The following is a 23,389-nucleotide window of genomic DNA, read 5'->3' as shown; positions in this document are numbered from 1 at the left end:
CCCAGTGTTTGCCAAGCAAGGATGTAATGTGGCTTTTGCGGATGGCATGAGATTTTTAGATAGTGAAGGACAGGGGCGCCCGGGTGGTCATGATCTCAGGGTTGTGAGACTGAGCCCCACGTCAGGCTATGTGCTGGGCATAGAGTTTTAAGATTCCTTCTCTCCCTCTGCTCCTCCACCCCCGCCCCCCCCCCCAAAAGATGGCAAAGTCCCTGTGGCTTTATAATATAGATTTTATGCCCAATCTTACTTTACACAAAAACAGATAATCTGATAAACTGAAAACAATTATGCTAAACTGTAATGAAAATATTTCACTATCTAGATGGCTCAACTTGCAGTACAAGTTCTGAAACCATTCCAGATAAGTTATTCTCATTCTACACGCCCTGGAAAGCCTGTCCTAACATGCAATGCATTAGCAAACTGTACTGACACATAATTAAAAAAAAAAAAAATCAAAACCAGCCATTTTCAGCACAGCACTAATAGAGTCAATAACACAGGCTTTCCACTTTATTGGAATTCGCAAAAGCCCGAGAGATAAGAGACAGGCGCGCCGCTCACCGTGAAATAACATGCGCTCGTTGTGGTGGTTGTGATTCTCCTCAGACACCTCCTTCTGTCTGTGACAGAATCGTTCCCTCAACTTCTTGTTGACAACTTTCTGAATCTTTAAGGATGACGGAGAAAGAAGCATATTAGTGAAATGGATGTTAGTTGGCAGTTTATAATTTAAAATGAAACATATGTTTTCTTTGAGAAAGGTTCAATTCTTGGTTTTTGTTTCATTTGCTTAAAACATTATTTAAAAAGCATAATAAAGTTGCCAGGGCAGTGTAACTAAGTTAACATTCTGACTGTTAGTGACAAAATTTTCAGGTATGGCTTTGGTTATTTCTGCACTAGACCTGGTTGTACCTCAGGATCACCTGAGGAATTAAAGAAAAGAACAGCTATTCCGAGACTCCTCCCAGACTTGTTGAATGTTGGGATACAGGGGTCTGTAAATCTGCATTCTTCTAGAAGCTCTCTAAAAACTCTCCAGGGAATTCTGAGGGGCACTGGTGTAACTTCCAAGGATGTAGTCAGTTCTCAACAGGTTTTATGTATCTTTATGATGCTTCTTTGAAAAAAGCAAATCTATCCCATGTTATAAATTAAGATACTAAAATTAAGAGATATATGCATTCTGATATAATCACTGACTCAGATTGAAAACCAGGCCTTCAAAGTACTCGGAAGTGGTGATAAAAACTCTGTCAGCTCTGGTCTAAATCTGTGGGCAAGCTGCGTCTCATCACTGTATCTGTATCACCAACCCCAGGAGATCTAGCCTTCTGTCTGTAGCTTTCCCGTTTCCATCCAGTCTCTGTTTCTGGTGAAATTCGGTCTTGAGGGATTAGTGGAAAGTGACACCTGACTGCCAGGCAACAGATGGCTGATTATCTCGACAGTTTAAAAATAGGATGTTTAAAAAAAAAACTTTTCATTGTCTAGATTTGATTTCCAGATACACCCTGTAATCCAATTTTCACCCTGAAATTTTAAAGACTTACTCGAATGACATTGTATCTGTTGAAGATACCACCGGCATTGCCACCATCTCTGTGTTCTCGGATCGTACTTTGCATCTACAGAACAAAATAACAGAACTTTCTAGAGATATGCCAGTATATAATTCTAAAGACATTCCTCTGTTTTCAACATTCACTTCTGTTACACTTTTTTACTGATGAGTCTCAGACTCAGGGCTAATAAATAAATGGGAGTTGACTATAAATGGTTCACCAGAGTTTAATGGGTATTTCTGATGAGAAAGTAGTCATGACATAAATATTAAACTTCTGCATTTTCTCTTTATTTTTTAGTAAAAGCTTTGGAAGATTTTCCTGTAAGCACAATGGGGAACACAGAAATAAAACATCATATTAAGTTATCTACATTACTATTTTATGTTACTGAGAATGCAAAGCAACATTGGGATTAAGTCAAACTTAAGCTCACATTTGACGAATACTCACTAAACAAATGCTCAAATAAACACAAAGAATTTAAAAAAAAAATCAATAAACTTCTGTTCCCTGGGTGAAACAGACCATATTCTCAATTTGGGATATCAAAGAACATCTCCGCGACCAGGAGAAGCTGGGTATGCTGGCTAACTAAGCAGAGTAACTTCCCTCTGAGTGGTACTCTTCTTCGTGCGCTCTCCAAATTCAAAAGGATTACGGAAAAGTAAAATGTTCTAAAGACCCAAGTTTCTCACAGAATTGACTCAAAAGAGTTAATTCTCTATCTTACTGCTCTGTTTACAAAGTTATTCATCACATTTTGGACATTATTCTCCAAATCTGCTAACTACTAACAGGGTGATTAGGCAGGAAGCCCCTGGAAGGTGCTACACTTCCCTTACAGACTGGCCAGGCCTGAGCCGAAAACCCTCCCTACGGTAACAGGGCCAGACTTCCCAGCATGAGAATAATGTGAGCTCTAGTTAAAAGGCAGAAAATAAACAAAAAGACTCAGGCATGCATTTCTCTGCAAAATAACAGAATTAGTTAGGTGGCTTATTTATTGTGATAATGACATTAGGCACTCTGTTTATTATGTGTAAGAAATGAGGGGGAAGCCAGAGTAGGGAGGGAATTTCTGCGGTGTCTGTCTGGCAGGAGGGGTCGTCCATATAGTGCTTTAACACAGTGACTGAAGTCGGGAAAGGCGACTGAGTTATGAGGCAGACTTCATAGGCGAACAGGAAAAGTAGGTGTATTATTTTATCATCACATTTTATAACTGCGTGAAAATAAAAATAAAAAGGTATTTGCTATATGTGAGGCAAGATTCTAACTTGCCTAGTAGCACTTGAACAACACAAGCGAATAGTTCTAATAGGGTTCCTACTTGCCTGATTTCAAGAAAGTCTCTGGGACGAAGAGACCCTTGTGGCCCGTCCACTGAAACCCTAGGCTTTTGATGGGAAAACCCTGTGGTAGAGCCCTAATCCACAGTCCTCCCTGAGTTTGGGCAATACGCCACCACAACGGCTAAGGCAGTTCGGATGACAGAGAGGCGAGTGATCCTAAGTCACTGTCAGACAAGCTTACCTCTACTGAAAAAAATAGGCTTAACCACAGATTTCAGGAAAAGAGAATTAAAAATGTGGATGTACATTACCTCTTCTTCTACTGACTGATATTCCTTATCTTCTGGAGCAAGATCCAGCAAAATAGTTCCCTGATTAACACAGTGAAACGTCAAATAAGGATTGGTGCCTGTAGGAAAGAAAAATTAATGAATTAAAGTCCACACTATTCAGGCTCAATTTTAGGGACAACTTTGTCATAAATAATGATATTTTGGAAGAAATTTAAATTCTCTGCAATGTGACCTTCATATATAAGGATCTATTGAACAAATACATCCAAAGACAAGAGAAGTAATGGAGAGGGGATTGGGGATCAATCTGATCTGTTTTACAGAGTTCCCCAGCATGGCTCAACAATTTCTTATTGAGCAGAATTCTATTATAAACATACATGCAGCTATGTCTGATAGAAAAGAGAAACACATTGTAATCACAATGCAGTCAGGTCTAAAACCTAAGAATTATCCTGTAAAAACTCTGTGAGATGGCTTGAAATGGCCACTCATAATTCAAGTCTAAAACAGATTATTCTTGTTAATTTCATTGCCTTTGTTAATTTAATGCAGACAAATAAGCAAGACTTAAACTCAAAAACTGCTACCATTTAGTTTCATGTTACTCTTGTAACTTTGTTGGCTCTGCAGTGACTAAATCAAGTTTTCCCCTTCTCTCCCTTTGCTTTCCTATTGTGAAAGCACTTGTGGCAAACAGAGATGATAAACGTGGAGGCTGACAAGGGTGGGGGAGATAGGAGGCTTGTACCAGCACAGTACAGTGGAAAAAAGCCTGAGCTGCCAGTAGTGGCAGGGGACAAAGGTTCAGGATGAGGTCAGAGGAAGAGGTCAGATTATGAAAAGCCATGTTACAAATGTCTGATTTTATCCCCAAAGCAACAGGATTCTATTGAAAGGTGTTAAGCAATGCACTGATATGATCATAGAGTCATTTCGAAAAGAGTCTTCTGGGAGGAGTGCAGCCAGGCACGGGGGTTGGGGGGTGGGGGGTGGCAAAGGTGAGGCTCCGAGATAAGCTGGAAGGCGGTTGTGACAGTCCAAGGGACAGATGACAGTGGCTTGGATTAGGTGACCTGTACTGGATTCAACAGCAGTGGGAAAGGAGAGAAGTGAAGATTCCAGAGAGACTCAGCATGTACAATGTTGGTGGGGAGAGGGGGCAGGAAGGACGTGCTACACCCTGCAAGCGTATGAGCTCTGGGTTCAGACCACTTGAGCCTTGACAACTTACTTATCCCGCTAATTTCTGAGACTTATTCTTTTTCCCCAAATAACTTACCTTGTTGTCCACCTAATAGTCTTTCTACTCCTTTGATTAATTTATGGCGGTGTCCATATGCATTGATGCCTATTTCTTTCAACTCCTCATGGCCCATATCAGCCAGTACATCTAGTGTAATCTGAAAAAACGGAACAAAATTAATCGCTCAATCTTTAACAGTGGCTCAGTTCTTCCATGCGTCTTCCATGCTATAATAACCCATCCAAATTGACAAACTCTTTTGTCTTCTTTAACTGTGAACTTAAAATCTTAAAGTTGTCTTGATAATTTTATCAGCTTTTTACTCAATTGAAATACTCCTTCCTTCTAGTCAATGGTGAATTATAATGGCAGAAACAATGCTATAGAGATACAGAATGAACACTGCTGTATTTCCTTTTGATTATTTAACTCTACCACTTTGTGCCTGCCTCAAGATATAAAAGAAAACAACCAGAAGCTTGAAGACAGGGAAATACCAGATCCCCAGATCCATCAGGTAGCAGAGAAAGATGTTGGGGGAAAGGGAGAGGGGCTTAGCACAAGGAAAGAGAATGTGACAAAAGGAGGAAGCAGTTTTAGCTAAGTAGGATTTATATCAAGATAAAGAACTCCCCAGTGCTGAGAAATAGTCCGGCATGGAAAAGGCTGTCTTTGAAAGCGGTGAGATTTAGAACATGAGTATACAGTTATATAGAAGTTACATAAGAAATACCGCTTCAGAAGGGAGAGTAGATGGTTTTTAAGTTCTCTTATAAATTCCCAGACTTAACAGTCCCTGAAGCCTTACAGACATTCTGTTGTTGTAAAAACAGTGGTTTATAATTTCTGCTTATTCATCCCTGCAAGTGGAGGTGGTTAGCTGGCAGCTGACTACCAGGACTCAAAATCACCCAGCGCCTTTGATGACTAAAAGTAACTGTGACTCTACCGCCACCCCGTGGCAGAGTTCGGGATGCACAGGATGGAATCTGGGGCCTCCACATTTCTGGAGGGCTGAAACATGAAATCTAGCTCAGAAGAAGCTGGCCCTATGACAATGCAAACACTACTTTACAAGATGAGCCTTTAGTTTTCTCTTTCCTTGGAAAACTGAGAAATCCTTCCATAGACACCCTTTTTCCAACTCAAATATGTTTTATCTATCTGTAGTGTTCTCTACCTTTTTAATTGAATATTACATAAAAAAACAAAACAAAACAAAAAAACCCCTGGCAAATTGGGCCTGGAGTTCACTGATTTTTATTGCCAGAATGAAATATTATATAATGAGTCTGATCTTCTCGGTGCAGCAACTATACATCACTCACTCTTCAGGAATCATTTACTATAGTGCTCCTAAGTGGCCATTTAAGAAATAATCGCTCCATTGTACAAAATGGGCAATTCGCTTCCAATCACCAAAAGGAAATTTTGAGCAGAGCTTTTAAAAAGCAACAGTTCTGAGATATACATCTTTGAGACAAAGTAATTCACAACATAATAGGAGACTGTATATTTTTAGCAGACGTAATCTAATATACTTTGGAAGCCGGGCACAGGGTTTCCTACATTAGCGATGTCCCCGTTTTTTCCTTCTAAACTTTGGTTCAAATAAGGTTGACGGAAAAACAGGATCTCATATCGATGTGGTAGCTTCAATTCAAAGAAACCTTAAACTTTTCTGAATCTGGACATAAAGTGTGTATCTGGAAAAATCAGAAACCAGGCCAAAGGACAGCATTCTTTCTGTAAAGTTCTAGAAAAGAAACGGAGACTGTTTAATGTATCTGACAATACAGGTCCACTCACAAAATGAATAGCTCCCCAACTCCTCACGACCACCCTGAAGTTACTAAGAACATCCTCATGGGGAACTGAGGCTCAAAGCAATCCTAAATGCAGTACACAGGAGAGCTGAGACGGATCGCCAGATCTCTCTTGCCCTTGCTTATATTTCTCAAAGGGCTGACTAGAAAGCTAAAATAACTAAACATTACATTTAGCTGCTGCAAATCCATGGTGCCCAATTTGTCCCCATATTTAACAGGCAGTGGCCACTGGAAAACCTTAAATGATAAGCTTAGGAATTCAGATTACTGTTCATTTGTTCACTCATTCCTATACAGTAGATTTAATGAACACCTTCTAGATGGTAGGTATTTTCTCCAAAAAGTAACTTGTCAAACATTTCATTTAACTCTAAAACTATCAACTACAGCTCAAAATAACTAGTCCAAATTGGTAGTAAAAGAGCAGGGCCGGGAATCAAACAAGGTACTACCACAAAAGTTTATGCTATTTCTTCTGACAAGATTAAAAAGTAAACACAATAATCTGGTAAAGGTTGGTAAATGTTTTGGAGCAATCCCTATGGAAACTCTTAGGAAGGTTCCTACTTGGTCAAGGTCGTAGGTAGGGCTGGGAAAGATAGAAGGAACAGGGTGAGGTTCAGGAAAGGTTCTTAGGAGAAGGTAACAACTTGGCTAAGAAGCAGAAGCTCATCAGGCAGAGGAAGGAGGAAAGGGTGTTTAAGACCAAGGGAACAGCACATGCAAAAGGAAAATCCAGTAAGGGACTACAGAACATTGGGAGACTCTCAGCACCAAAGTCCAAAAGGGTAAGAGTATAAGATACAGAGAGGAAAGAAGGAGGGATGGACAGAGCAGTAGGCTAGGAGCAGATCTTAATGTGCCTTATCTATCAAGATGGTATCCAAACACTCCTAGGGAGCCTTTTCAGCAGAGTAGCGCGATCGAAGTTGTATTTGAGGAGGAGAACGGCAACATCCTAAAGGGCAGGTCTGGAAGGGAAAGGACTGTGTGAACAAGGTAATGGAGAAGGGTTGAAGGGAGAAATCAGAGAGCAATTTCAAAATGAGAGAATACAGGGCCTGGTAAATAGAAATGGTTAAGAAAAAGAAAAAAAGGAATGGGAGTAGAGATTATTTCAGAAGTCTGAAAACTGGTGAATATGAGATTATTGTCTCAAAAAAAAAAGAGGAAATATCTGGAAGCAGGTTAGATGGATTTTGGATATGCTGCTCCACGATTCAGGCATTTTATACTATTAGAAATAGGCTTTTTTGGGGGGAAATTATCTTTAATTAGCTTAAACAATAACTTAGTTATCTCCAGGAAATTACAAGTTTCTTGGGCTAGGCATTTATATGTAGCACACATTAAAATCAAATTGATCATACCTATCAGACTGGCTAGGATCAAAAAGAAAAAAATAACAAGTGTTGGGGAGGAGGCGGAGAAAGGAGAACACTTGTGCTCTGCCGGTGGGAACGCACTCTGGTGCGGCCACTGTGCAAAACAGTGTGGAGGGGCCTCCAAAAATTAAAAATAGAACTACCATAAGATCTGACAATTCCACTTCTGCGTATTTATTTCAGGAAAACAAAAACACCAATTCGGAGAGATATATGTGCCCCTATGTTCACTGCGATATTATTCGCAATAGCTAAGATAAGGAAGTAACCCAGGTAGATGAATGGATATAGATGTACTGTGTATGTGTGTGTGTGTGTGTGTTGTGTATATACAACACGCACACACACACACACAGAGTAAAATATTACTCAGCCATTTAAAAAAGAACGAAATCTTGCCATTCATGACCACATGGATAGACCTAGAGGGTATATGCAAAGTAAGTCAGAGAAAGACAAGTAACAGTATGATTTCACTTCTACGTTGAATCTGAAACAGAAAAGAGAAACAGACTCATAGATAAAGGAAACAAAGCTGGTTACCAGAGGAGGTAGGAGTTGAGGGGCTGGGCAAATAGGTGAAGATGGTAAAGAGGTATACTCCCCCTTACAATATAAGTAAGTCATGGGGATGGAATGTACAGCATAGGGAACACAGTCCTAATCAATGACTCTGTATGGTTACAGATGTAACTAGGCTTATTGTGGGGATAATTTCATAATGCACAAAAATATCAAATCACTATGATGTACTCCTGAAACTAATAAGTAGTGTAGGTCAATTCTACTTCAATTGAAAAAAAAAACCCAAATTATAATCTTTAAAATAAGGATTGTTGATGTATCAGCCAAATCACCTCACATCAGAAGCAAATGTCGCTTGACAAAGGGTTGCCTGTTGTTTCTAAGATTTGTTCATTTTCTTTGGGGTAGAGAGAGAAAAAGTAGAATTTTAATGGGAAGAGAAAAATTAAGAGTCTAAATGCACAAGCTCCTTCCTTTCACTTGGGCTTCAAAAGATGCAGGCCAGAGTAAGAGTTGTTAGAGCTAATTTTATAATCACATTCACAGTTAATGTACCCGAGACCCTTCCTTGGTCTTTTGATTTTGAAATAAAAATTTATAAAGGTCACTTTTCATGAAAATGTATGAGTTGCCCATAAATATGTCCAAAAAAGCCTTCTAAGTCATAGTCCTAGCATTTATGCTTAGGAATTGCAGTGAAAATCAAATCAGCCTTTCCCAGAGAAAAAGTGTTCTAACCAGGAAGCTACGTTATAAAGGAAGGGCCAGAGGGACACTGGTACGGTATTTACAACGATAAAAGACATGGGTATGTATTACTTGGTGAAGTTTGCATGTCTGAATAAGTCAAGTTAGTTAAGAGACTCCTGAGAGAATAACTGTGAAGGGATGAGGCTGTGATGCCCCTGAAGGATGTTTCCTTGAGACCGGAAGTAAGGTAATTACACCCCCACTCCATGCGGGGTAAGCATCCTTGAGCAGAACCAGAAGCACAAAGATCTTGTGTGTCAAAACGATTCAGGACACAGAACCACTCCCTGGCTTAACAAAAATAGACAAGAATTAAATGAGTACAGGGTATATGGCCACTCCTTCCCTCACTACCCAAATATCTTGGCCATCAGCAATCACATACTTATAGCCTGATATAGAAATGTTAATGGGAGAAAATTCTGTGGGTAAACTTTAGAAAGGGTTACAGAATTTAGTATTCTTTAACTAAAGGCTACTCAAGGAACACTTGCAGTCAAAGTAAAAGTTATTTTGATTGCTTGATGCCTGGGCCAGAAGATAGTCAGACACAGTTCAATAGAAAGAACGGTAGTATCATTTGTCTGGAGGAAAGGAGCTGTGCTGGGCAATATACATTAAATGGAACAGTCAACATATTAATAAAAAAGGATACAGAAATTATTCCTGCAACAAGAAAATCGATGGAGCCATTTACTCAGAACAAAAGTACAGTGTGAAAGAGAGCAATAAAGCTGATGAAACAGGAGAAGCTGTCAAAAGCCCCCAGCGAGAGACTAAACGATTAAACTATTACAATCAATAGAATGAGATATCCATGTCACAGGAAATCAGTTACTGAGAGAATAAAGTAGAAGAGAAAAAAATAAAACACAAAATTATGCAGCAAACAAATTGAAAGGGGAGAAACGGAAACCCTTTGAAAAATGTTCAACAGTCGACTGGGGTTATTTGTGTGAACTAGGGCCTTTGGTTTATTAAGCAAAGATGTGTGCAATTTCAGTTCCTGTGGATCTGATTTGGGAAGAAGGGATATATTAAGGGATATCCTTTGGCTTTAACGGAAGATAATGCTTTCACAAGAGCTTTCATACCTCCAGGGAGGGAATAAGGCAAAAACATTTTTATTGTTTAGGACAGTCTCATAAGAACTCTCCAGAGTGCCTGGGGGCCTCAGTCGGTTAAGAGTCTTTCTTTGGCTCAGGTCATGATCCTGGGATCCTGGGACTGAGCCCTGAATCGGGCTCCCTGCTCAGCAGGGAGTCTGCTTCTCCCTCTGCCCCTCCCTCCTGCCAGTGATCTCTCTCTCAAATAAATAAAAAAATCTTAAAAAAAAGCATCTCCAAACCAGAGAGTAAATCAATGGTAGGTGAAGCTCAAGGAAGGGTGCATTATTAGGGAAGTCTATCAAGTCCTCACCACCAGACAAAGACACATCTGACAGGTCGTTAAAGCATACTTTAAAAACTGGCACAGAGCACGGTAGGACCAGGAATTTTAACTGTCTGGACACATGAAGGTGTTATAATTTACAGTCAAGGGAAGTGACAAGCTAAATGCCTTACCCAATGTTACACAGCTAATAAAAGAGAATAATTAGAATCAAGGTCTTTTAAGCCAGTGTTATTTCCACTCTGCTGTTTTGATCAATAAGAGCATAACTGTAATAAGCAATATAAGGAAATTTAACTAAAAAAAAAAAGACATTAAATAATCTTAACAGTGTAACTGCTATGAAAAAGAACTGGTGTTTTTAATTAGCTCCAAATTGACTATAAGCCTATGAAGAAACCATAAATGGGGCAAAGAGGCCAGTGAGGAACTAGGAAGCACTATCCACAGAGAGAAGAAGTGAAAAATAAAAAGGGCATATTTATCTTAAAATAGGAGAAACTCTGTAGGAGAGGGCGGTGGGAAGGATAAGTCCATGCTAAGCTGATTGGGTCCTAGGAAGAGATGAAGGGCTGTCCTTGTTGTGGTGAGCTGAACGGCGGCCCTCAGAAAGATGTATCCATGTTTTAATCCCCAGAATTTCTGAAGGACCTAAGGACCTATCTGGAAAACTTAGCACATGGGACTAAGTTAAGGATCTTGAAATGGGGAGATCGCTAGTATTACGTGGGTAGGCCTTAGATCCGACGCGAGTATCCTTCTAAGACACAGAGCGCAGGCACAGAGAAGGCAAGGTGACAATGGAAGCAGAGGCCGCAGTCATGTGGCTGTAAGCCAAAGGGCCCGGAACCTGGCAGAGGCAGGAGAGGGCAACCCTGCCAACGACTCGATTTTGAACTTCAGGCTTCCAGAACTGCGGGGGAATAAAGCCACCAAGTTTGGGCTAATTTGTTTTAACAGCCCTATGAAATGAGTACATGAGCAGACTAGACATTAGGTTTCTGTGCCAAACAGGGTAAATGTAAACATAAAATTAATAGATTATACACGGGGGCAGATTGGGGCACACATTAAATTACAAGCCTTTTATTATACCTGCCCAAAGTGTAACAATTTATCCTCCCAATTGGATGTTTTTTAAAAGAGTAGGATCTGGGAAAATGACTAAATACCTTTCTCATTTTAAGATTCTATATAGAGTAGTAACAATTTAAAATCAGCAAGTTATTATTATTCAATATTGAATACTGACTGTGGTAATAAAATCATACAGTAAGAAATTAAAAAGTCATTATCCTGTATAAAAATAGAGTGACAAAAGAAGGGTCTTAATTCATAAATGCTATAATGGTGACTTCTTACTCAGAACATCATACACATTTAAGATGAACGTGAAAACAGGAGAGGTCCGAGAGTAGATGGCTAAGTTTTGGTTCAGCATTATTTTAGACTCATCTAGACAACAGAAACTTCATAAAGAGGCAATCTGCAAAAGGTACACTTGTCTAGGAATTACTTTGCTTTCCAAATTTAACAGATGATTGCTTTGTGAAGATTTTGCTAAACAGCTAATATAAAAATGTGTCATTGGTTTTAAGCGGAGTTTATTCACATATATTGAGATACACTTTGTGGAAAAAAAATAATGAAAGAAGATTTTGAAACATTCTTTTGAGGTGGTTTCATGGCCCAAGTTTATGTAATAAAACATCGGTAGTCAAACCGCTTATAAAGATATAATGAATTAACGGTTAATGACTCGCATCATCTGTTAAACAATTTTGGGGAGAATTATAAAATCCTAAATTCCCCTGGCTTCTTTAGAGCTTGGTATGAGTTTTAAAGTTAAGAAGTAAAAAGAACCAAAGAATGGCAATTAATAGCTCTTATTATTTCATTAAAAAGACTCAGCAAAAAGGAGAGCTTACCTGTTCTGTTTCAAAGATGTCCCGAAGGTGCTCAAGACCAAGGCTTTTTAGGAACTGGCTGATATTCATGTCAAGACCCGCAACTAAAACAGACATACATTAAAGCTTTCAGAAAGCAGTTATCAATCTAAAGGGAAGTGGTAGTATTTATTTAAAGCCATGGCTCTCTGACACCCTTGGCCGTACAGATGATTTTACAGAGCATAAAAGTCATCCAGAATACATCTATTTAATTCAGTCACTTCAGGTTAACTCTGAATTTGGTGGAGAAGTAAAAGCAGAGTTTATCTTATTGGTAGCATTTATATTAACTATAATATTATAAAGTTTAATCTAATGCTTTTAGTGAAATATTTAATAGCTTGGAATTAAAAAATTGAATTTACCAGTTATGATTTGTTTCCATTCCTTAAATGGTCTCTTTTTTTTCTGATATAATTTCAGTAGTAAGACTCACTCAGTAGTTAAATACAATATGATGGTTAGAAATGGATATACTGGAATATACATAAGAACAATATAGATGTCAAGGTATTTATTCTATGAAGATAGTTCTTATAAACTGGTGTGTATGTGAAAACTTACGGACAGGTGTTCAATAATTACTAAGAGAAGTAAGTGAAATCTGTTCATTTAAAAAAATAAAAACGAGGGAGGCACCTGGGTGGCTCAGTTGGTTGAACTCTTGATTTCAATTCAGGTCATGATCTCAGGGTCTTAGGATCGGGCTCTGCACTGGGCATGGAGCCTGCTTAGGATTCTCTCTCCCCCTCTCCCTCTCCCCCCTCCCCCACCGTCTCCCACCCAACCTGCACCTCCCCCAGGCTACTCTCTCTTTAAAAAAAACAAAACAAAAAAACACCCCCATCAAAAACCAAATAAGCATTCACGAGTATACTCGCCTTCTCCTTCCTTCCTTTCTGCACCTGCTGCCCCGTCCCCCGTGTTGGACGGTCCTCCTACTGCCAGTTCCGCTAAAGGGCCGGTGAGGTTATCGATGCTGCTGGCAGCAGACAGGCAGGAGGGGGTGGATGCTGGTGAGATCAGAGAGGCACTCACTACGGTGGCCTGAGGTTTAAAACAGGTAGGCAGGGCCTCCGGGGGCATGGCATCTATCAGCAAAGCTCTTATGTCATCGGCCTAAAAATAGTGAGACAAATGAACACACACACAAATACATTTAAAAATGGTAAAATTTTCCACTAAGGACCAAATGCTTCGTGAAATTTGTCTTTAGCCAGTGCTTCATTATTGCCCACTGGTTTTTGATCACTCCTTCCCCGACCTGCCACTCCAGAGAGGGCCAGCAGTTTCTGTAGGTGTCAGAACTTGAGTCCCTGTATCATTTTTAAAAATATTTCATCTTTTGAAGATCTAATGTACACCCTGACTTTAGTTAATACTACTGTGTTATATAGCTGGAATTTGCTGAGAACAGATTTTCAGCAAAAATCTGTGTTCTTGACACACACACACTCACGTCTATCAGAGTCAACCATGGAGGAGACATGTGAGAATGTAGACTACACTGGTTTCTGGAAACGTTTATTTAACACTGAGAGAAACATGCAGACACAGTTGTCCATACTGATGACACACATATTCAAAGTGTAAGTTAATGAAGATGGGAACGAGTTTAAAAAGTTTCCTGTCTCGTTAAAAACCAGCCTGCTGCAGCACTGACGCAATCTCCCCTTCTGAAGTTCTCATATTTACACCAGGTGTGCAGATGCCTCAATACTGACAATGACTTTTCTTCAGTTATTTAGTGCACGCTTAATAATTAAATGTCCAGTTATAATCTGGCAATGTTCGAAGGCCACCGCCTTAGTCTGGCTGGCTTATTCACACCGTCACAGCCCGTTAGGCCTAAGTGCTGGGAGACGACGTGGGAGTCTCCCAAGACAGCCAGCCGTGAACTCCCTCCTCTGCGTGCACGCGCGCCACCAGAGGTGGCATCTGTCTCTCTCCCTTTAGATCTGGGCAGCCCTGCAAGTTGCAGTGACCGAAAGAACGAAGACGGAGTGGTGTCTGAGGCTTTTAAGGCCAGCTTTAAAATGACTGGCAGCTTCTACTTCTGGTCTCAGATGCGTCGTCTCCATGCTATAAAGAAGTCCAGGTCAACTACAGAGGGAAGGGGGGCTCTGTGGAGAGACACCCTGGAGGATGAAGGGCGGCCCTAGACCTTGCAGCCTTGGCTGAGCTCCCAGCTGGAGGGAGGTGTACGCACTGCAGAACTGGGTCGCGGAGCCTTGGAACCCATGGAACTGGGGGCAATAGTCAGTCACTGTGGGAAGCCACTGACTTGGTTTCAGTTAAGCTACTAAGTGTTCTGAAGTGGTCTGTTACTCAGCAATAGATGTGTGAGACAGAATGTGGCTTGGGAAGGTACTTGTGGTTAAAAAATGATATATTATTGTGCATATCAATTTACTTTTCCATCTTCAAAGGCATACTATACGGCCTAGAAGGTAAATTTTCTTTGACTATCTCACAGCCTCAGGTACATCAGCTGCTCCTGAACAATATGCCAAATGTAGAAGGTCTAAGATACTTCACTCATGTAATTCTCTGAGGATACGTTCTAGATACGTGTTGTTTTCCCATGCAAGTTAAGCATGGCAGAAAGAATTAATTTAAGGCACTGCTTAGTTTGCCTTAACAGAGTTTTGAATTATCTAATATGCAAATAAAAAAAATTTCAGAAGGAAGGAAATTTGTTCTTACTGCTAAAGGTAAACCTACTAAGCCCTGAAATTTAATGTCGTCTTGGAAAGCACAAATTTAAGGCAATACTAAATAATTCAAAATGAAGACTTACTGTTGCCAGATCTAAAGGTGTCTGACCTTCTTGGTTCTTCATAGTGGGATCCGCACCATGGGCCAGAAGTAGGGCACATAACTGGGTCCTTCCTTTTTGGGCTGCTTCATGAAGAGGAGTAAATGCCCACTTATCGGTGGCATTTACACACGTGTTGTATTTTATCAATAATGCTGCTATATCCACATGCTGAGAAAAAAACAAAGGATGCGAAAGATCAAGAATGAGATTATCTGGTCAAGCTCCATCAGGTTTGCCTGCTGTTTTAACACTTCCTTCCCTCTTCTCCTTCTCTCTTCTCATCCTTAATGTACGTTTCTTCTATTAAAAAAAAACATACTTATCCCACTCCTATATATTGGACCCCATCTTTTCTTGCCTCCAAAATCTCCATTCCGTAGTCATTACTGTTTTACTGTGATTCTTCATAGGTGCTTATAAAAGTTTTTATTTGGCCTTCTACCATAATCAGGTCTATCTTAAAAATGAACACAGACAATGAAACTATGACCTGACTCCAAGCCTCCTCTCAAAGGTCTAGACTGCCTGAAACTTTTGAAACAAGTGTTCTTATTTGCTTCTCTGATCTTCCTATTTCTCTTCTAACCCACTGCAATCTGATCTATTTATTGAAACATTTGTCTCAAAGATTCTCACTGTTTTCTCTTCAGCCCTTGGGGAAGTAATGTAACATAACAAAACAGCACTGTACAAAACTGAGTCTGCAATGTCCAAAATGACTTGCGGGTGGGGGAAATGTTAGCAGCAGATACATTAAAAGCTGGGTGTGAGGTGATGAGATGCTGAACCATGATGGCCAGAGAAGAACGGAAAAGAAGAGCTAAAATCGAGAAACTGGATAAAAAAGGAAAGAAAAAATGGAACAAGGAAAGAAAAAGGAAAAAAACCTGGATTTTAGAAAGACAGATTAACTGCAGAGAACGAAAGAGACAGAAAAGGCAAAGGTGACTGACTACCTTCCGTTTTTCAAAATTTGTCTAGAAGATTAAAAACCAAAGGGGAACCATTAACAGACTTTGAGTAGCGAAAGTTGAAGTGGGAATGAAACTATAAGAAAGTAAGTTTCATTTTGAGTAAACAGTCTTTGAGGTAAAATATCGAAGTAATGCTGTTCTGTGAATGGTCTGACACAAAAGGCGGGAGCACAGCCGAGGAAGGGCGCCATTTCTATCCTCCCTTGCGCTCTCACCTACTCGCCCAACCACCAGACATGGCTGAGAACCAGACATGCCTGGCCCCGCGGGTAGGGACTCTTGGGGGACTGCAAAACAGAACACTGAGTTGACAGTTGTAGCTAGTTGATAAACCTGCTAAGAAAAGGAATACAGAAAGATAATTTTAAGCAGGGGAGGGGATATAAAGCTTTGAGAAAACAGTATTTGGAGAGAGGAGAGTGGAAGAAGAGTCCTCAGAGGAGACAAAAGGGGTGATAAGAACTAAAAAACTGTGAGGGGTCAGGACCACGTGAGACAATGTAGAAGAAAGTTTCAAGGAGAGCAGGTTCCCTCAAATAGTAAGTTCTATATAGCAAAAAGTTTCAGTTTCTTCCAAAAAGTCCTTATAAAGTAAGCTTAAAACAATGAATTATGCAACAGTAATATTAATTCAATGGTTGGGCTTTTGAGAATAATAAAAATAATTTTATTCTTATAAACATATTTAAGGACGCTACTTTGGTTGCCACTAAAGTAGTTGTTTTTTTGTTTTTTTGTTTTTTTTTTTTTGACAGAGATCACAAGTAGGCAGAGAGAGGCAGGCAGAGAGAGAGAGAGAGAGGGGAGGAAGCAGGCTCCCTGCTGAGCAGAGAGCCCAATGTGGGACTCGATCCCGAGACTCCGTGATCATGACCTGAGCTGAAGGCAGTGGCCTAACCCACTGAGCCACCCAGGCGCCCCGCCACTAAAGTAGTTCTAAAATCCATTTCAACTCTAATATTCTGTAATTTTGTGCAGTTTACATATTTGTGTTCTTTATGGATACATTTCCTGGCATAACTTGACCACTTCTGATAGTTAAGTCAGAAGCACATCATCTGTTAAGACTAGATTTCTAACTCAAGCCACTGCTCTACTGCAATATACTGAGTTATCAGAAGCTGACTTTCAAGAGAACAAGAAGAGACGGGGAAGGTAGAAACAGATATATCCCAAGATGAGATTTACGGCATGCTTCTTCATATTTTCTGTAAGACAGTCTTTGCTCTCTCAAAGACACTCACCTTGAAAATAACAGATGCTTTTTCTGAGGAAATATTCAAGTTTTTAAAATCTAATACTTATTAATTTCAGGAAAATACTTTCAAAAAATAAAGAGAAGAAAACTTACAATAGAGCCACCCTATGACCCAGCAATTGTACTACTGGGTATTTACCCCAAAGATACAGACGTAGTGAAAAGAAGGGCCATATGCACCCCAATGTTCATAGCAGCAATGGCCACAACAGCCAAACTGTGGAAGATGCTGAGATGTCCTTCAACAGATGAATGGAGAAAGAAGATGGGACGTACACAATGGGATTTTACTCAGCCATCAGAAAGGATGAATACCCAGCTTATGGATCAATATGGATGGGACTGGAGGCGATTATGGTAAGTGAAGTAATTCAAGCAGAGAAAGTCAATTATCATATAACCATATGAACACTCATTTGTGGAACATAAGGAATAGCATGGAGGACCTTAGGAGAAGGAAGGGAAAAATGGAGGGAGGAAAATCGGAGGGGGAGATGAACCATGAGGGACTATGGATGCCGAGAAACAAACAGGGTTTTAGAGGGGAGGGGAGTGGGGGAATGGGTGAGCCGATGATGGGTATTAAGGAGGGCATGTATTGCGTGGAGCACTGGGTGTTATACGCAAACAATGAATCATGGAACACTGCATCAAAACTAATGATGTCCTGTATGTTCTGTATGGTGACTAACATAATAAAAAAAAAAAAGAAAGAAAAAAATTTATGAGGAAAATATAAATCAAATAACTTCTAAGGAAGCTCCCACATTGGCTTGACAAGATAAGAAAAAAAAATGAATCAAAGGAGCACAATTATACTAGGGCTTTTGAGAAGAAACTATGTTTTGTGATCTTGGGATTACGAATGAGACATCATTATAAAACTGATTCCAACACAAAAGATAAAAATAGGTACCAACTGTGGTATTCCATAAATTACTTAAAACAAAATAACCTCCCCCAAATTTATCTCCCTTATTTAAAGGATATATATTGAAAAGAATAGCTCTTTTTGTTCAGTTAATCCAAAAGCATGGAATAGCTTTAAGCTTCTTCCCAATAAGGTTATAGGGCATTCACACAATGATTCAGATGATTAATTTTATTCTACTCTCATGTGTATTGGTAGAATAGTATAATCTGGTAGACTAATTTGCATAGGCTTCCAAAATTAGATAGTCCAAGGAAAATTACGTGTGTGTAAAATGAATTGTATATATGTTATTTATTGTTCAATTTTCTTTATACTAAATTTCTAGCTTATGCTTGGAGCAACCAATTACATGCTTTTTAAATCTACTGACAAACATCGGAAAGAGCAATAAACAGGAACGAGTAGATTACTACCAAAGTATGCTAACGACACACTTCTTCAGTCTTTAAAGAGCTATACCACTAGGACAAAAATAGTAACTGAAATTTAAGGCTGCCAAATGCAATAAATAAGCTATAGCTCAGTTTATACCACTGAAAGAACAATATTGAACTGGAAGGTCTAGAAAAGGAACTGAACTCTGTTGGAATGGAGAGGAAATTTAACATGGTTTCAGAATTCAGCTGAAACACAGAACACTTTAACTTACAAATACTACCTAAAAAGACTATGAGGGCCCCAATTTAATTCTAGAAAGCTGGAAAGTAAGGAGAAGAGAAATATGCTTGGGCTCCAATGAGAGCCATTTAGTTGTACAATGATGTCATGAAATCCCAGGATTATACCTTTGAGAGAAGGCAGTGAAAATGAAAGAGTCATGAGGTAACAGAAAATTACAGGCTTTGTGGTAAACAAATATCAATGTCTTACATGTACTGAATAACCAAAAAACTAACTGTTTGGTGTACATGTATATTAGATATATAAGACATTCTAATACAAAACACTCTCCTGACAGCTGTAACTTTTATTTAAACTTCTTAGACTGTTTCTACAGTTGGAAAAACAGGTGGCAAATCCTTTCTGTATAAAAACACTCACACAGGCAGCAAACTGAGCTCTGTAGAGTAAAAAAGGTAAAATACAAGTCAAAGAATAATTACCAATAAATAACAGCTTAAGTAGCTTTATGTAATTTCACGGATATCTCACATGATTATTTCATCCCCAGGCTGCAAGTAACCGAAGCCAGTTAGTCTGTGTGTCCATCGCACACGGACACGGAGCTGCTCCCGCACACGGATTACGTGTAGGACCACTGGGTGGCGCCCAGCCATTATTCTGACCAGTAGGATGGCTGTGGGGAGCAAGTTATCTTTTTTAAAAAAAGTATTTTATTTATTTATTTGACAGAGAGAAAGAGCATAAGCAGAGTAAGTAGCAGGCAGAGGGAGAGGGAGAAGCAGGCTTCCTGCTGAGCAAGGGAGGCCGATGCGGGGCTAGATCCCAGGGACCCGGGATCATGACCTGAGCTGAAGGCAGGTGCTTAATGACTGAGCCACCCAGGCGCCCCTGGGGGCACGTTATCTTATAATAATAGTTACTACTATTATTATTATTATCTTATAATAATAACTATCATTATTATTATTACTTATAATATGGATTTTAGGCCAGAGGATGCACTTTCCACATGCATGATCTTGTCTAATTATCACAACAACCCTGTAAAGACGCTTTCAGCATCTGAGTTCTGCTAATGAGAAAACCGTGATCAAAGGATTAAGGCACTGCTTGGAGACTGGGTTATCAAGTAGAAGCCTACAGATGAGATCGCAGATGCTCACAGCCCGAGTTCAGGTCTTTCCATTACACACAGCTACCCGCAGGTCTTGCCAAACTAAAAGTGTCATTTCCTGAAAAGTCAAAAATGGCGAAGCGTATCATATCAGGGAGAAGTCACGTACGTAGGGATTACTGGGTAACACTAGGCCCCAAACTACTCTGCAAACAGCTTTATTTTTAACTGAGAAGCTTTTATTTCACATGAAGTACCATAAAAATCTCCTCCACAAAACCGTGACTTCAGGACGGTGCAGCACATGCACCCTGCAGCCGGGCCGGTGCCAGGACCGCTGGATGACCACCACCCAACACAATGTAACTAGTGTTTTGCCACCTTAACAGAGAAATGAGGACCAGAGCCCTACCTTTTCATTATACTATCCAGCCAAGGCTTACTATGACATGAGTAAAAAAGGGACTTTTGAAAGATAGATTTATATATCTAGAGATATTAAAAATATTATTATATCTACCCTTTAGTTAAAAGAAGACAAAGTAGCTTTTAAAATTTTTATATTGTGGCTAACACTGGTCCTCATTTTAAATCTACTAATTGAGAATGAGATAAATATTGATTTGACATGATTACTGACAACAGATTACATGGTATACAAATGGCATTAGATAAAATTATTTTTTAGAGCAGAGATTCCCAATGGGGAGGATGATCTTCCCTACTGCCAACTGGGAATCACTGTGTCACAGGGATGTTATGGGGCAGGGAGGGGGGAGAGGTAAGTGTTGTGCAGGGAAAACCCACGGCAACCAAAAAAGGTCAAGAACCAAAAAAGTAAAGGCTTTAGTGAGGAACACTTATGACTACTGAGTGAATAGTCATTGACTCATAGATATCTGATTTTTGAATTTGTAAAGTTTAATACCAGAAGGACTTTTAGTGACTCAAAAAACCCACCTATACAATGAGGGGGAAAAAAAACCCTACTGTAAACACATTATCTAGCCTGTTAACGTTCTGTAGTAGAAGGATGGCATCAACCAGGTTGATTAAAACCTCTATCACATGCTCTCTACACAGCCTGGAGAATTCTCTGTTCATTTTTGCTTGGATAATTCGTTTCATTTACAAAGAGCTTAGCAGTAGGGATGTGATGATAAACACCGTAACATGGAAGGAGAGATGAAACAGAAGACATCCATTATTTTTCTCACACGGAGTTAGGAGATGATGGTGAAGTAAGTATGAAATGGAACAGTGGGCCTCTGTTCTGGACCCTGGTTGCACGGCACCTCCCTTCAGCTAAGCGCAAGGTAGCTTCAAGGCAACACAAAACAGAACAAGGTTGACCTGCATACTACATTACTGTTTAGCCACTGTGCGTTTATTTCTCTCATACTAGTCACACACAAAGGACACACACGTGTAAGTAACATCTCAACGCCTTTCCTATCAGGAGACTGGGAATTAAAAGGTAAACTACTTTTGAATTAAGTTTTATTTTCTCTGCTTTCTGTGACAGTGGTGAAGACGATGGCAATTAAAGACTGACCGGATAGAACTTATCTATGTGTAAAATGTATCGAAAAAACACACAGATCCACATAGTCTACACAACAGATACTGTAAGTCTTACTAGGTCGGGTCAAGAACTAATTCTATTGCCCACATCTATCCTTACTCCTTTGTAGATTTTTATGAAGTAAAAAGACTCTGCTTTGTGGCTCCTGGATGGTTCAGTGGGTTAAGCCTCTGCCTTCAGCTCAGGTCATGATCTCAGGGTCGTGGGATCGAGGCCCGCGTTGGGCTCTCTGCTCAGCGGGGAGCCTGCTTCTCCCTTACTCTCTGCCTGCCTCTCTGCCTACTTGTGATCTCTCTCTCTCTGTGTCAAATAAATAAATAAATCTTAAAAAAAAAAAAAAAAAAGGCCCTGCTTTAAGTTCTACTGAGCCCATCAGCTTTATAAACTCCTAACTGAAGAAGCAGCAGAGGGATTTGAGGGACAGAAGACAGAGAGAAGGATCATGCTACAAAGTGAAAATTAATCTCCAAATGACAGACAAGTAAAAAAAAAAAAAAAAAAACATACGTAACTGTGTATGTAGTATGTTAGCAGTAAATATTTAGCATGCCTGGTCCTCAGGAGAAATATATGCTGTACAGTGAAACTGGGCACCTTTTTTGAAGAAAGGTTAGAAGAAAATTCTACTAAATTTGAGAAGAGATAATCATCTTGGGAAAGGTAACTTTACTGCAGTTTCAAGAAGATTTCAGTACTAATAATATATTTATTAAATCTGACAAGTTTTAATTAATTTATGTTACACTGGGAAATTTCCTGTTTGTCCAACTCAAATTGCACTGTTTGCCTTCCTTAAAAGTATTCCCACAGACTGTCATCTCTCTGAAACACTGGTTTTTGCAGAGAGCTTAGGAGAAGATGAGGACATTCCTCATGGAGGCCAATGGAAAAGAGTAAGAGAATATGAAATCACAATGATTAGTTTTTACTTATAGTTTGTTAGGCTTCTGCAAATCCAGAAACTGTCCTCATCAATATTGATTCCAACTGTGAGACCCCTGGTATGTATAATCCAGCATCTATGGGGTTTTATAGTTGAACAGGGAATAAGTGAATGAACAGAAAAGCACATGGACATTTATCCTGTGTGATTGTTCCTGCGTGATTTAGGGCTAAGTGGGCGTTGGTGATTTTTGGACAGTCAGTTTCAACAAATGTCATCAAGGCACCGCGGTACCCTCCTCTTGCTCTTGCAGCTGATGATTCCAGTTACAGTGCTTTGAGAATGGCTCTGGACTTCCACTGCAGGCCTTCAATGAGACAATCAACTTCTGTGAAACCACATGTACCAACGGCTCGACCGTTTACTTGGCTATTTTTAAGATTCTGATGATAAACAAAAGCAAGCATAATTTCCATGCCCACAAACAAACAGCCTCCTTAATTTTATAGTTTCTAAAATCTACTTGGGGGAGAGTTAAGATCTATTATCTGTATCAGTAAAGACTCAATGAGCAGCTGTCACACATCTATTCCCCTGCTAGACAATGTGAGAAGAACAGAGAGCTACGAGAGCATGGCCCGTGGCCAAAGCATAGTTAAGCATGGGAAGGCTGGAAACACTCTGAATAGTAAGATTCAAATCGTGCCGCATTATGCTGTGGTTACGTATCTACTTACTTCCTGCACAGTATGCATTTGATAAAATAGTAAATGTCAGGGAAGTTTTCCAGACTGGAACTTTAGCATGCTCACCCCGTAGGACGCTGCATTATGAAGAGGAATTAGACCACCTTTGTCTTGGGCATTAACGTCTGCTCCATGCTCCAGAAGATACTCAGCTACTTCCAGATTATTGTAGCCTGCTATTAGAGTAAAAAAGGCAAACATGTTAGACTAAGAAA

The 23,389-nt window shown here is 39.7% G+C and overlaps 1 protein-coding gene across 1 annotated transcript in view; it reads right to left on the bottom strand.

Moving 5' to 3' along the window:
* TNKS (tankyrase) overlaps window positions 1–23,389 on the bottom strand; it is a 206,421-nt gene that overhangs the window by 12,704 nt on the left and 170,328 nt on the right. The window contains exons 17-24 of the mRNA XM_044225548.1: window positions 23,241–23,350; window positions 15,036–15,224; window positions 13,117–13,354; window positions 12,215–12,297; window positions 4,442–4,562; window positions 3,178–3,275; window positions 1,560–1,634; window positions 568–673 (exon numbers count right to left, since the gene is read on the bottom strand). Of these exons, the coding sequence (XP_044081483.1) occupies window positions 568–673; window positions 1,560–1,634; window positions 3,178–3,275; window positions 4,442–4,562; window positions 12,215–12,297; window positions 13,117–13,354; window positions 15,036–15,224; window positions 23,241–23,350 (1,020 nt within the window). The remainder of the gene's footprint in view (window positions 1–567; window positions 674–1,559; window positions 1,635–3,177; window positions 3,276–4,441; window positions 4,563–12,214; window positions 12,298–13,116; window positions 13,355–15,035; window positions 15,225–23,240; window positions 23,351–23,389) is intronic.

Source organism: Neovison vison, chromosome 11 (genome assembly GCF_020171115.1).
Source record: "Neovison vison isolate M4711 chromosome 11, ASM_NN_V1, whole genome shotgun sequence".
NCBI lineage: Eukaryota > Metazoa > Chordata > Mammalia > Carnivora > Mustelidae > Neogale > Neogale vison.
The sequence above is the reverse complement of the archived record's forward strand: the minus strand, read 5'-3'. Positions and strand labels throughout refer to the sequence as shown.